The following is a 16,169-nucleotide window of genomic DNA, read 5'->3' on the forward strand; positions in this document are numbered from 1 at the left end:
GGTGAGCAGAGGGGGGGAAAAAAAAAAAAAAAAAAAAAAAAAAAAAACTTACTCCATAGAAGTAAATCTAGAAGTTAGAAGAGACAATTCAAACTCTAATTAGATGACACATAATTTGTTTCTTAATAGGAATCAACCCTCAAAAGCGTATTGAGTGCCTTATGGAATTTGTCAGCACATTGCACTGAGAATAAAGCTGATATATGTGCTGTAGATGGTGCACTTGCATTTTTGGTTGGCACTCTCACTTACCGGAGCCAGACAAATACTTTAGCCATTATTGAAAGTGGAGGTGGTATATTACGGAATGTGTCCAGCTTGATAGCTACAAATGAGGACCACAGGTAAATACAGAGTTTTATATTACTTTTAAATGAATTAGTAGAGAATTCATTCCCTCAAAAAGACCCATGCATAAGCACTGTTTTGTGTAATTTTGCAAGTTCTAAGCTAAATTATATTTATTGTGGTGAAAAGATAACTATTAATATCTAATTCGTTCATTAGTATATTTTAATAAAAGTTCATAGTATCATAATGATGTCTAGAAGTAAACAAATGATAGCTGAGTGATATAACTCATATGTAGAGAGAAAACTAAGTCACGATAACAAAAACAAAACCTATGGGTGTGATCCAGAATACAGTGATTTACATTTTTCTAGTGGTTTCTTAACATCAGTGATCATAATGTTATTTAGCAACAGCCATTCATCCAATCTATTAGAGCTGTGAAACTAAGAGAGCACCTCCAATATGAGGCACACATTTTCAGAACTTGGGCTCTGTATTATGTCAACCAAAATATGGATATCTTTCACAGCATATTTATTTTATTCAGTATTGTTCCTGTTTTACTTTTTTTAAAAAAGATAATATACTTTTAGTAAAAGAACCTGTAAAGAATATAAACATCTTTTAAGTTTTTGATGTATAAACCACAAGCCTTATAGCCTTTTCTGCTAGGCAAAGACTTAAACTCAGTAAGTGCTCAGGAGTCTACTGGACTACTAAGAGAAGACCACCATGTTAAAGTTTATTGTACACCCTCACCAATCAATTTTATAGCCCACTAAGGCTGGATGTATTATTAAACTTCAGTTTACCCTGCATTAAACAAGCTGTAGCTCTTCAAGTCCCAAAGTTCATTTTGCTGATTCTCAACCCTTATTTTTATACTTAGGTATCTTTAAATGATTTGAAAACCTTCCTTTTTTTTCTTTATTTTTAGAAATAACAGCTATACATACAGTTTACCAGAGAGCACTTGTAACAGGGATGGCAATATCACAAAATCAAGCTAGAGACATAAAGATTACTCTAAAAATTAGTTTGCTGATCTACATTCTTACATCATGCTCCTTGACTGCATAAAGATCCTTTGATGAAACTACCACAAAGTCCCCGTTCAGCATAAGATTTCATGATACATTTATAGTTCTTAAATTGGGAAACTGTCACCATGTAAATAAAGTAAATGTATCTGCTCAAGAAAAAATTTTAAAAGGTATCAGGTCAGAATAGGAAATGCAGAATGGATTAAAATTAACACTTGTACTTCTTTTAGTCTGACAACTAAGTTTCCTAAAACAATACCTTAAATAAACTAAGAACAAAAGGAGATATGGAATGCTTGGAATTTATAGTATAATTTGACACAATTTTATTATGCCTCTTAATAAGTTTTAGTAGTTATCTTAATATTTAAATTTGTTTTCTATCCTTCTGTGTGTTCTTACTACAGATTTTGACCTTAACTTTATGATATTTTTATTTTCAGGCAAATCCTAAGAGAGAACAACTGCCTGCAAACCTTATTACAACACTTAAAATCTCACAGTTTGACAATAGTCAGTAATGCATGTGGAACCTTGTGGAATCTCTCAGCAAGAAACCCTAAAGACCAAGAAGCATTATGGGACATGGGGGCAGTCAGCATGCTCAAGAACCTCATTCATTCAAAGCACAAAATGATTGCTATGGGAAGCGCTGCAGCTTTAAGGAATCTCATGGCAAATAGACCTGCAAAGTATAAGGATGCCAATATTATGTCTCCTGGTTCAAGCTTGCCATCTCTTCATGTAAGAAAACAAAAAGCCCTGGAAGCAGAATTAGATGCTCAGCATTTATCAGAAACTTTTGATAATATTGACAATTTAAGTCCCAAGGCATCTCATCGTAGTAAGCAAAGACACAAGCAAAGTCTCTATGGTGACTATGTTTTTGACACCAATCGTCATGATGAAAATAGGTCAGACAATTTTAATACTGGAAACATGACTGTCCTTTCACCATATTTAAATACTACAGTGTTGCCTAGCTCCTCTTCATCGAGGGGAAGTTTAGATAGTTCTCGTTCTGAAAAAGATAGAAGTTTGGAGAGAGAACGAGGAATTAGCCTAGGCAATTACCACCCCGCAACAGAAAATCCAGGAACCTCTTCAAAGCGAGGTTTGCAAATTTCCACCACTGCAGCCCAAATTGCTAAAGTCATGGAAGAAGTATCAGCTATTCACACCTCCCAGGAAGACAGAAGTTCTGGGTCTACCACCGAATTACATTGTGGGGCAGATGAGAGGAATGCACTAAGAAGAAGCTCTACTGCCCACACACATTCAAATACTTACAACTTCACTAAATCAGAAACCTCAAATAGGACATGTCCTATGCCTTATGCCAAATTGGAATATAAGAGATCTTCAAATGATAGTTTAAATAGTGTTAGTAGTAGTGATGGTTATGGTAAAAGAGGTCAAATGAAACCTTCAATTGAATCCTATTCTGAAGATGATGAAAGTAAATTTTGCAGCTATGGTCAATATCCAGCTGACCTAGCCCATAAAATACATAGTGCAAATCATATGGATGATAATGATGGAGAACTAGACACACCAATAAATTATAGTCTTAAATATTCAGATGAGCAGTTGAACTCTGGAAGGCAAAGTCCTTCGCAGAATGAAAGATGGGCGAGACCCAAACATATAGAAGATGAAATGAAACAAAGTGAGCAAAGACAATCAAGGAGTCAAAGCACAACTTATCCTGTATATACTGAGAGCACTGATGATAAACACCTCAAGTTCCAGCCACATTTTGGACAGCAAGAATGTGTTTCCCCATATAGGTCAAGAGGAGCCAATGGTTCAGAAACAAATCGAGTAGGTTCTAATCATGGAATTAATCAAAATGTAAACCAGTCTTTGTGTCAGGAAGATGACTATGAAGATGATAAGCCCACTAACTATAGTGAACGTTACTCTGAGGAAGAGCAGCATGAAGAAGAAGAGAGACCAACAAACTATAGCATAAAATATAATGAAGAAAAACATCATGTGGATCAGCCTATTGATTACAGTTTAAAATATGCCACAGACATTTCTTCCTCACAGAAACCAGCCTTTTCATTCTCAAAGAGTTCATCTGGACAAAGCACTAAAACTGAACACATCTCTTCAAGCAGTGAGAATACATCCACACCTTCATCTAATGCCAAGAGGCAGAATCAGCTCCATCCAAGTTCAGCGCAGAGCAGAAGTGGTCAGACACAAAAAGCCACCTCTTGCAAAGTTCCCTCTATCAACCAAGAAACAATACAGACATACTGTGTAGAAGATACCCCAATATGTTTTTCAAGGTGTAGTTCATTATCATCTTTGTCATCAGCTGAAGATGAAATAGGATGTGATCAGACGACAAAGGAAACAGATTCTGCTAATACACTACAAAGAGCAGAAATAAAAGAAAACAATGGAACTAGATCAACTGAAGATTCTGTAAATGAAGTTCCAACAGTGTCACAGCACATTAGAACCAAATCCAGCAGACTCCAGTCTTCTGGTTTACCTTCAGAATCAACCAGACACAAAACTGTTGAGCTTTCTTCAGGGGCCAAATCTCCATCAAAAAGTGGTGCTCAGACACCTAAAAGTCCACCAGAGCACTATGTTCAAGAGACTCCACTCATGTTTAGCAGATGTACTTCTGTCAGTTCACTTGATAGTTTTGAGAGCCGTTCAATTGCCAGCTCTGTTCAGAGTGAACCCTGCAGTGGAATGGTAAGTGGCATTATAAGCCCCAGTGATCTTCCAGATAGCCCTGGACAAACCATGCCACCAAGCAGAAGTAAAACCCCTCCTCCTCCTCCTCAAACAGTTCAAGCTAAACAAGAGGTACCTAAAGCTAAAGTACCTAATGCTGAAAAGAGAGAAAGTGGACCTAAGCCAGCTGCGGCAAATGCTGCGGTTCAGAGAGTCCAAGTGCTTCCAGACACTGATACTTTATTACATTTTGCCACAGAAAGTACTCCAGATGGTTTTTCTTGTTCATCTAGCCTGAGTGCTCTGAGCCTTGATGAGCCATTTATACAGAAGGATGTAGAATTAAGAATAATGCCTCCAGTTCAGGAAAATGACAATGGGAATGAAACAGAATCTGAGCAGCCTGAAGAATCAAATGAAAACCAGAAAAAGGAGGCCGAAAAATCTGCTGATTCGGAAAAAGACCTATTAGATGATTCAGATGATGACGATATAGAAATACTGGAAGAATGTATTATTTCTGCCATGCCAACAAAATCTTCACGCAAAGCCAAAAAACCAGCCCAGAATGCTTCAAAATTACCTCCACCTGTTGCAAGGAAACCAAGTCAACTACCTGTATACAAACTTCTGCCATCGCAAAACAGGATACAAACACAAAAGCATGTTAGTTTTACACCAGGAGATGATATGCCACGGGTGTATTGTGTAGAAGGGACACCTATAAACTTTTCCACAGCTACATCTCTAAGTGATCTAACAATAGAATCCCCTCCAAATGAGTTAGCTGCTGGAGAAGGAGTTAGAACAGGGGCACAGTCAGGTGAATTTGAAAAACGAGATACCATTCCTACAGAAGGCAGAAGTACGGATGAGGATCAAAGAGGAAAAATGTCATCTATAACTATACCTGAACTGGATGACAGTAAAACAGAAGAAGGTGATATTCTTGCAGAATGCATTAATTCTGCCATGCCCAAAGGAAAAAGTCACAAGCCTTTCCGTGTGAAAAAGATAATGGACCAGGTCCAACAAGCGTCTATGACATCATCTGGAACTAACAAGAATCAATTCGATGGCAAGAAAAAGAAACCTACTTCACCAGTAAAACCTATGCCACAAAATACTGACTATAGGACACGTGTAAAAAAAAATACAGATTCAAAAAATAATTTAAATGCTGAAAGAAATTTTTCAGACAACAACGATTCAAAAAAACAGAACTCGAAAAATAATTCCAAGGACTTCAATGATAAGTTACCAAATAATGAAGATCGAGTCAAAGGAAGTTTTACTTTTGATTCACCTCATCATTATACACCTATTGAAGGAACTCCGTACTGTTTTTCACGAAATGACTCCTTGAGTTCTCTAGATTTTGATGATGATGATGTTGACCTTTCCAGGGAAAAGGCTGAATTAAGAAAGGAGAAAGAAAATAAGGAATCAGAAGCTAAAGTTAACAGTCACGCAGAATTAACCTCCAGCCAACAATCAGCTAATAAGACACAAGCTGTTCCAAAACATCCAATAAGTCGAGGACAGTCTAAAACCATGCTACAGAAGCAGTCCACTTTTCCCCAGTCATCCAAAGACATACCAGACAGAGGGGCAGCAACTGATGAAAAATTACAGAATTTTGCTATTGAAAATACTCCAGTTTGCTTTTCTCGAAATTCCTCTTTAAGTTCTCTTAGCGACATTGATCAAGAAAACAACAACAACAAAGAAAGTGAACTTATCAAAGAGACAGAGCCTGCTGACTCACAGGGAGAACCAAGTAAACCTCAGCCATCAGGTTACGCTCCTAAATCATTTCACGTTGAAGATACCCCTGTTTGTTTCTCAAGAAACAGTTCTCTCAGTTCTCTCAGTATTGATTCTGAAGATGACCTGTTGCAGGAATGTATAAGTTCTGCAATGCCAAAAAAGAAAAAGCCTTCAAGACTCAAGGGTGATAATGAAAAGCATAGTCCCAGAAATATGAGTGGCATATTAGCAGAAGATTTGACACTTGATTTGAAAGATATACAGAGACCAGATTCTGAACATGGTTTATCCCCTGATTCAGAAAATTTTGATTGGAAAGCCATTCAGGAAGGTGCAAATTCCATAGTAAGTAGTTTACATCAAGCTGCTGCTGCTGCATGTTTATCTAGACAAGCTTCATCAGATTCAGATTCCATCCTTTCACTGAAGTCAGGAATCTCTCTGGGATCACCATTTCATCTTACACCTGATCAAGAGGATAAACCCTTTACAAGTAATAAAGGCCCACGAATTCTGAAACCTGGGGAGAAAAGTACATTGGAAGCTAAAAAGTTAGAATCTGAAAATAAGGGAATCAAAGGAGGGAAAAAGGTTTATAAGAGTTTGATTACTGGAAAAGTTCGGTCGAATTCAGAAATTTCAAGCCAAATGAAACAGCCCCTTCAAACAAACATGCCTTCATTCTCTCGAGGAAGGACAATGATTCACATTCCAGGAGTTCGAAATAGTTCTTCAAGTACAAGTCCCGTTTCTAAAAAAGGCCCACCCCTTAAGACTCCAGCCTCCAAAAGCCCCAGTGAATGTCAGACAGCCACCACTTCTCCTAGAGGAGCCAAGCCATCAGTGAAGTCAGAATTAAGCCCTGTTACCAGACAGACATCCCAACAGGCTGGGTCAAATAAAGGGCCTTCTAGATCAGGATCTAGAGATTCCACTCCTTCAAGACCTGTCCAGCAACCGTTAAGTAGACCTATACAGTCTCCAGGGCGAAACTCAATTTCTCCTGGTAGAAATGGAATAAGCCCTCCTAACAAATTATCGCAACTGCCAAGGACATCATCCCCTAGTACTGCTTCAACTAAGTCCTCAGGTTCTGGGAAAATGTCATACACATCTCCAGGCAGACAGATGAGTCAGCAGAACCTTACCAAACAAACGGGTTTATCCAAGAACGGCAGCAGTATCCCAAGAAGCGAGTCTGCCTCCAAAGGACTAAATCAGATGAATAATAGCAATGGGTCCAACAAAAAGGTAGAACTTTCTAGAATGTCTTCAACTAAATCAAGTGGAAGTGAATCTGATAGGTCAGAGAGACCCATATTAGTACGCCAGTCAACTTTCATCAAAGAAGCTCCAAGCCCAACCCTGAGGAGAAAATTGGAGGAATCCGCATCATTTGAATCTCTCTCTCCGTCTTCTAGACCAGATTCTCCCACTAGGTCCCAGGCACAGACTCCAGTTTTAAGTCCTTCCCTTCCTGATATGTCTCTGTCAACACATTCATCTGTTCAGGCTGGTGGATGGCGAAAACTCCCACCTAATCTCAGTCCCACTGTAGAGTATAATGATGGAAGACCAGCAAAGCGCCATGATATAGCACGCTCCCATTCTGAAAGTCCTTCCAGACTTCCAATCAATAGGTCAGGAACCTGGAAACGTGAGCACAGCAAACATTCGTCGTCCCTTCCTCGAGTAAGCACATGGAGAAGAACTGGAAGTTCATCCTCAATTCTTTCTGCTTCATCAGAATCCAGTGAAAAAGCAAAAAGTGAGGATGAAAAACATGTGAACTCTATTTCAGGAACCAAACAAACTAAAGAAAACCAAGTATCCACAAAGGGAACATGGAGAAAAATTAAAGAAAGTGAAATTTCTCCCGTAAATAGTGCTTCTCAGACCATTTCCTCAGGTGCTGCAAATGGTGCTGAATCAAAGACTCTAATTTATCAAATGGCACCTGCTGTTTCAAAAACAGAGGACGTTTGGGTGAGAATTGAGGACTGTCCCATTAACAACCCTCGATCTGGAAGATCTCCCACAGGAAATACTCCCCCAGTGATTGACAGTGTTTCGGAAAAGGGAAACCCAAATGCTAAAGATTCAAAAGATAACCAGGGAAAACAAAATGTGGGTAATGGCAGTGGTCCTGTACGCACCATGGGTTTGGAAAACCGCCTGAACTCCTTTATTCAGGTAGATGCCCCAGACCAAAAAGGAACTGAAACAAAACCAGGACAAAGTAATTCTGTTCCTGCATCAGAGACTAATGAAAGTTCTATAACTGAGCGTACCCCATTTGGTTCTAGCGGTTCAAGCAAACACAGTTCACCTAGTGGGACTGTTGCTGCCAGAGTGACTCCTTTTAATTACAACCCAAGCCCTAGGAAAAGCAGCGTAGATAGCACTTCAGCTCGGCCATCACAGATCCCAACACCAGTGAATAACAATACAAAGAAACGAGATTCAAAAACTGACAACACAGAATCCAGTGGAACTCAAAGCCCTAAGCGCCATTCTGGGTCTTACCTTGTGACGTCTGTTTAAAAGAGCTGGAATAATGAAACTAAGAAAAATATGTGTTAATTACAACTGCTATGTAGAAATTTTGTTTCAAATGAAACTTTAAAAGACTGAAAAAATTTTGTAAATAGGTTTGATTCTTGTTAGAGGGTTTTTGTTCTGGAAGCCATATTTGATAGTATACTTTGTCTTCACTGGTCATATTTTGAGAGGTACTCGATAGTTAGGAAGAAGATGGTAAAACCAAGTATATTTGTACAGTATGTTTTACATGTATTTAAGTAGCATCCCATCCCATCATCCTTTAATTATTGCTTGTCTTAATGAACACTACAGATAGAAGATATGATATATTGTATGATATATTGCTGTTATCAATCATGTCTAGGTTATAAACTGACTAAACTTACATCAGGGAGAAATTGGTATTTATGCAAAAAAACATTCTGTTTTAGTTCTTGTGAGTCCACCTAACATTATAATTAATCATGTGGCTGTGAAATTCACAGTAATATGGTTCCCGATGAACAAGTTTACCCAGCCTGCTTTGCTTTACTGCATGAATGAAACTGATGGTTCAATTAACAGTTCTGTGGTCACATGATGTGCATATAGATAGCTACAGTGTAATAATTTACACTCTTGTGCTCAAAACAAACAAAAAATCTGTGTTAACTGTAAAACATTGAATGAAACTATTTTACCTGAACTAGATTTTATCTGAAAGTAGGTAGACTTTTTGCTATGCTGTAACTTGTATATTCTGGTATTTGAGGTGAGATGGCTGCTCTTTTATTAATGAGACATGAATTGTGTCTCAACAGAAACTAAATGAACATTTCAGAATAAATTATTGCTGTATGTAAACTTACTGAAAATGGTATTGGTTTGAAGGGTCTTATTTCACATTTGTATTAATAATTGTCAAAAAGGGCCTCTTTTAAAAGCTTATATAAGTTTTTTCTTCAAATTCTATGCATTAAGAGTAAAATTCCTTCTACTGTAATAAAAACAATTGAAGCTGACTGTTGGCATTTAACCATTCCATGCATTGGCACTTAATCATTCCTGAGATTTATTTTTTTCATGTGATTAGCATTTCCTGATGTTTAATACTTTCCCACTTAAATACGTTTTCTTTTTTTACGCCACTGGAGCTAGTTCATTTACTAGCAATGTAAACTGCCTAGCATGTCCTAGACATTGAACATAATAGGCCCACATAGACTTTCTTTTTTCTTAATAGAATTTTATACTTGAAAAATTAATCGATTGTTCTTAGGTATATAGTCTCTTCCAAGCTGTCTTGGAATGTAACTCTTATCCCTTCATCTTCTCCCTGTTGCTACGGAGTCTAGAGTGAACACCTTTTATCACTCCATATATTATGGCAAAATTCCAGCAACCAAGTATAATCAGCACTTCACTCTGCTCAGAAAATGCAGGTCACCGGAGTGTCAAAGATAGATGTAATACCATTAGGATGGTCAAAAGACTATTTGAGTAAAAATCTCTGCCTGTTAAGGAAAACTTTTGTTTTTGACAAGTAGAGTTGTAGGAACAGGGAGAATCCTCCTTTGTGAAGGAAAATAAACTGATACATTTATTAACAAAGATAATTTAATATCTCTTCCCAGAATGTGTTCTAAAAGATCAGAGGATGAGGATGATAAATACATTTGTTGAATAAATGAAAATTTATTTTTAATAATTCATGCATTCTGCATTTGTAGAATGGAAAAGATGATTATGGTGGGGCACTGGGAAAAGGGGGTGAGAAGGAGTAAGCACATCTATTTTGTGCCCTTGAAATCACTTCATGTACTTAATTTTCTACCTTACTTGTGTTTATCACCTACAGGGAATGAGGCTGAATTTTTTTTTTTTTTAAATAAAATGCCAGTAAAGTGCTATGATTTGAAGTAAGGCATTTTACTTCATAGCCCATACTCCTTCCACTGCACCACTTTGCAAACACCTCAATTTACTTATTTTTGAAATATATAAATTTTTGTCAAATTTTATCTGAAATCATTTGTGAATAATACGAATTTATTCTATGTATATTTTTCTCAGTCTGCTTTATCCAACGGATACACGCATATAGGTCATATTTCTTTCCTCTTAGTGCTGATTTTCTATTTTTCCTGAATTATTGCATGCCAGTTTTTATAAACCACATCAGATTCTTTTATGGAAAGAGATGGGATGTAAACTAATTGATAAAATTGCCCTTTTCAAGAAAAGGAGAAAAATGTCTTTTTCAAATAAGGGAAAATATTGTCGATGATGGAAGTGAAAAAAGAGAAAAGGTGCCTTCCGCATGCTAGAAAACTCAGGAATTCCTGTAGGCAGCACCTACTGGGAGAAGGGCCAACCCCTTTATATTGTCCATTGAGGGAAAAGTTGCTCTATGAGACTCTAGAGAATTAGTAAAGAGGCAAATCTCAGTTCTACTTTTACAAGTTCACAGGGTGCTCCCATAACAGCAGGCCAGATAGTCCCAGTTTTGCTTATTACTTACAAATGACATACTGAGCTCAGTGTTGGGGATAAGCATTATGACTATAAAGAGAAGTAGGAGTCAGTGCTTTATCCAGCTTTAGACCGCAGCAAACTCCTAAGGCAGTGGTTTTCAAACAAGTACATTCAAATTACTAGCTGTGTTTATTAAGACAGCTGGACCACACTCCCTGTAGTTTCTGATTCTGAGTGGGGCCCAAGAAGTTGCAATTCTAACAAGTTTGCAGGTGCTGATGCTGGTCTGGAACCACACTTTGAGAACTACAGCTCTAAGTGATAAGGAAGCTCCTTGAGTGATTGCCTTAAGTTCTAGCTATTCCTCTTCCTCAACAACTGGACCTTTAATCTGACACTGTATACCAACAAATAAACTTCCCTCTCCTTTAGGCATGAAATATTTGTATATTGAGCTATACAATCTGATATAGCCCATCTCAACTCCCAATAGTGGACAAATTTACAAGAAATGAATGAAGTAATTCTAAAGACAATGACTATCTGAAGGATCAGCTAATGTTTCCTTCAAAACACTTATTGTAAAGGCAATAATTTCAGCAAATGTCTAATATGGATTTGCAATAAGAAACCATGAAAAGGAACTCTGAAACGAGGGAAGACTGATTTCAGATGAAAGGAAAATGTGCCCAATTTGTTAATAAACAGCAGGAGTGATTAACAATCACTTATGGCAAATCATATCAGTATTTGAGAATAAACTACAAGTAACCTGGGCACTAAAAGGAAAGTTAATAGGAGAGGAATAAGAAATAAAAGATAAACCCATAACAATCAAGTAGCACCATAAGTACAGTAAAAAAAAAATTGACAATGTAAAATACAGATTGTTACCACAAGGTTAAGTGAAGGGATGAAACTGTTGCTGAGAATAGGAGCCAGTTGCACTATATCTGAATTTATGTTTTCACTAGGTTTATTTGTATCTAAGATAGGCAAAGAAAATAGTGCCAGAATTGCAAAATAAATTGCCAAGAGCAGAAGAAAGATTTGAGTAGTCAAATCATTAACATTTACCAAACAAAAATAATTTTTCAAAAGTTACGGTGGCTGAAATAGAGTATACAAATTATTTTTTAATTTCTAATAAGCGTATTTCCTTCATTTTATGCTGACTTTAAAATACCGCTTTGTAATGTTGAAATCTATGGACTTTGACTCCTGTAAACACCGGGTCATTTTCTTGCCATTCCCCTCACTCTGTTCTGTGATCTGTCTATAACTATATTCTGGTTTTTGTTAGGACACTGTATGCTCTATGTGTATAATATTGTTCTTGGTGCTAAATATACTTTCTTCTGACATTAAGGATAATTCTTTATATTTGTGGCTTTTCACTCATTTTCTTGAAGTTATGTGATTGTTACTATTTTTAAATTAAAAATACTCATCATGTATACTAATGAAGGTGACCACTGAATATAAATCAATATTAATGAAAAATAGCTACTAAGAACAATGCCGAACATTACCTGCCCCGTCTATACCACATTTTGGAACCCAAACACTTAGCCTCACTAAGTGGTCACTGGACCATGTACCCTGTCTTTCCCCCTGACTTAGGGGAGACTCATCAACTGACCAGTGACCGAAGACTTGTATGACCTGGCTTTAAAAAAAGAAAAGAAAGACTGGGCCAATCAATTTGAAGTAAGAGTCACAAAATAAATGTCTGGTTGGCATTTGAGGGCTGGAACCGAAAGATCTAGAGTTAAGGCAAGGATTATGACTGGCATCATGAAGTTAAAACTAAGAAAGCCAACCAGTAGAGCAAGAGAAGGGAACAGATAAGGGTGTGGGGCGGGGGGTGGCATGGAGAGCAAGTGAAAGAGTTACTAGTTCCTGGTGTTACCTCAGTCTCTGTGATTTCTGAAGCCTAGTTCTTTTCCTTGTGTTTGGGGCATTTGTGAATTTTTCAACCCACTTTGTTTCTGAAGTAACTGAACTAACAGAAAACCATATTTAGACACATCTTAGTGAGTTTTTTTAACTTGAAAGATAGAGAAAACTTTCTTAAAACTTCTGTAGGGAGAGGAATAGGTTGTCTACAAAAAAAAAAAAATAGGTTGACATCAGAGTTATCTGCAATACTAAATGTCAAAAAAAAATATGTAGCATTTGGAAGGGAATGGAAATATTACCTAGAAATTTTGAAGCCAGCCAAACAAGTATTTAAGTACTTATAAAGAATTCTTATAGTTGTTACCAACAACACCTCTAAAAGGTAAGAGGTTCATTCTTTTAAAGAATATTAAGTAGCTCACAGGATTTGTATGAGGACCAGAAAATCAGTCTTGTAAACTAGACGGTGGAACAAAACCAAACCATACTATGAGTCTGCTTCAGTAAAGACCCAGTTTCTGTCCCTACACTCCGGAGCCCTCTGACACATCCTGGTCAGAAAATATCACATGTGGCACTTGCTTCCTCACTGGAGTTTGGGTGGCTTGCTTGGGTAGACGTGATTGGCAGAGGCTATGTCACATGCCTGTGCTGGATTCATAAAACATGAATTCCGCAAATCTATGAGGGGCATTTCAAAAGCACTGGGCAACCAGATACCATGACATATTTCCACCAGTATTCCAGTGCCCACGCAATTAAATGGAAAGGTATTAAGGAAACAATTTGAGCAATAAAATTTTAAATGAATAAATCTGTAAATAATTGTGGTTAATATGATAATGAATCTCAATGTAAATATCCAAATAACTCAAAATTGAAAAGATGAAATTCTTAATTTTAATAATCTTAAATTCCAGGTTATTCCAACCCAAACTGGGAAATAGTATATAGAAGGGAGGGAAGATGTAAAAGTGTGTTAAATTTCTTATCTTTTGTAGGCAGTGTCAAGAGATGCTATTTTTAACCTAGAAAAATACAAATTTAATATTTTAATTTAGTGGTAATGTCAATATTAAAAATTAAATAAAACTTTCCATCCAAATCGTTTGCCAAAAATATAACAACTAGGGAAACTTAAAATTTCAAAGGACAGGAGAAATGGCAGAGGGAGAATTATCCACACAAGCATAAAATGACAGAGTACTACCAAATAATGAATAGATTAAGTGTAGAGTAAAATAACCACTCTCAGATTGGAGTCAAGTAAAAAAAGCCCTCCAACTATACGACATTAACAAGACACACTTAAAATGATCCAGGGTGGATGAAATTAAAAGTACAACTACACTTACTTGCACAGGCGAATGCAAAGAAAGCAGTGATGGAAAATTTATGTCAAAGTGTAATTCTGAATAAAAGGCATCAAACAATGAAAAGATGACCAGTTTTATGATGCTTTCTTTAAAATGTGAAACGATACACCATCGAATATATGAAAATTACAAATACAAAAATTGAAACCATGGAACAAGTGAGACTTAATCTGACAATATATACACAACTGAATGCTTGTGTCCCCCCCAAAATTCATATGCTAAAGTTCTAAACCCTGGTGTGGCTGTTTTTGGAGATGGGGCCTCTAAAGAAGAATTAAGATAAAATGAAAGCATAAGAATGAGGGTCTAATCTGATAGGATTAGTGTCCTTCTAAGAAGAGACATCGGAGTGCTTGCTCGCGCGCGTGCTCTCTCTCTGTATCTCTGTCTGTCTGTCTGTCTCTCCGCCCCTACCCCTCCGTCCCCCTTCACTTAAACACAAATAAGTCATAGCAAGAAAGCAAGAAAGCAGCTGTCCAGAAGTCAAAAGAAGGGGCCTCAGAATGAAACGTACCTTGCTGGATCCCTGGTTTTGGACATTCTGCTTCCACAACTGTGAAAAATAAATTTCTGTCACTTAAGAAAAACACACCAAAAGAAGTTATGTAAAACCGTAACTTTATTCTAAAAAGGGTGGATCTTAAAGGATGATTCTCAGAGGTCCTTTTCTTTAGCTGAAAACCTTGATAGGTTTGGGATCTGGAAAGGTAAGTCTTGAGTTTAGGTGAAGGATGGTTAGAGAAAATTTCATAGGTTTGCTTAAGAGAGGCAAGAATTTGGGATTATTGGGGTACTCCAGGAATAGGAGGGACTGGGGTGCACAGATGGGAAAGACAAAAGGAACGAGGAGGCAACAAAATGGCAAAAAGTCGTGGTCCTATGTCAGGTAGCATGGCTAGCAAAAACCCTAGTGATGCAGTGGCTAAAATGATTTTAGAAACTGAGACATATACTGTTTCCGTTGGACCCCCAAGTCCTTTGCAAAATCTCTGCATTCACTTGTTTATAATTTTCAGAATCTTAACAACTGCAATTATCTTTGCCATCACATCAATAATTACTTAAATCTAAGTATAATTTAGATTTTTTAAGTGTTCTTCACTGTTTCCTCTATATTACACATCTTTCATTTTTTTCAGTTATTTATGTTGTTATAATTTGGCTTGAGTGGAGTATGTCCTCAGAATATTATTTTTCCAGAAAAGGTTAGTCAAGGATATACTTTCTAAATCCTTCTTTAAAATTGTTTTCTTTTTCCCTCACACAAAGGACAATTTGTATCACAATGTTGGTCACAATTCTTTTTCCTCAAAACTCTTCTAATGTATACTGTGGCTAAGAAATTGAAATATCAGTCTGGTTTTTCTTCCTCCTTTAAATAACTTTTATTTCTTACCTTAGTGTTTGTAAGATTTTGTTTCTATCCTTGAAATAAAAAAAAAAAAATTACTGACACAAGTCCTGCCATGTGTCTGTTTTCTACAACTCTGTCTTTTAATACTGAATCTTTTCAATCTTGAGTCTGCAGCGCAGTAAATGTCCTCATGTTATTGCTGCTCCTTTATCACTTCCTTCTCTTATTTATCAAGCTATAATATAAAGGGTTTGGAGTGGATGCCAAGTTCAATTCAACCTGTCTACCAGAATGGCCCTCTCCATCAGACACCAGCCCAGATCTTGTTGGCAACAATGCTTGCAGGAGTTCTCGATGCCCACAAGTTGCACTATGTCCACTAGAAGTGGGGAGAACGTCTGTCTGCCACTTTGGTGTTAATGTTTTCCACAAATGTGCCAAAGCAGTGCTGCTTGTGTTCAAATGCCCTAAATGATTTTTCAAAAAGCAGTCTCATTAAAACAAGTTTTACTTATTTACCCTCCTGACCCAAGATAGAGATGTGACTCTAACAGAGGCTGTATATGGAATATAGAAAAATCTTAGTCATAAACACCAGGTTGTTCTCTGAATTCTCTACCTGACAATGAAAGCTCTGTTATTCAAGTAGTCATTCTGGGGTAAATTCTCAAATCTGTAGAAATTGACTTCCAAAAGTATGGTAGATCGTATTTCTGAAGAAGGTAC

At 37.0% G+C, this 16,169-nt stretch overlaps 1 protein-coding gene across 4 annotated transcripts in view; it reads left to right on the plus strand.

The window, feature by feature from the left end:
• APC (APC, WNT signaling pathway regulator) overlaps positions 1-9,374 on the plus strand; it is a 125,891-nt gene extending 116,517 nt beyond the window's left edge. For all 4 annotated transcript variants that reach the window (XM_006913281.3, XM_025047890.1, XM_025047891.1 and 1 more), the window contains one exon: positions 1,781-9,374. In XM_006913281.3, the coding sequence (XP_006913343.1) occupies positions 1,781-8,354 (6,574 nt within the window). In that variant the 3' untranslated portion in view covers positions 8,355-9,374. The remainder of the gene's footprint in view (positions 1-1,780) is intronic.
• The last annotated feature ends 6,795 nt before the right edge of the window (positions 9,375-16,169 follow it).

Source organism: Pteropus alecto, unplaced genomic scaffold (assembly GCF_000325575.1).
Source record: "Pteropus alecto unplaced genomic scaffold, ASM32557v1 scaffold20, whole genome shotgun sequence".
Lineage (NCBI taxonomy): Eukaryota > Metazoa > Chordata > Mammalia > Chiroptera > Pteropodidae > Pteropus > Pteropus alecto.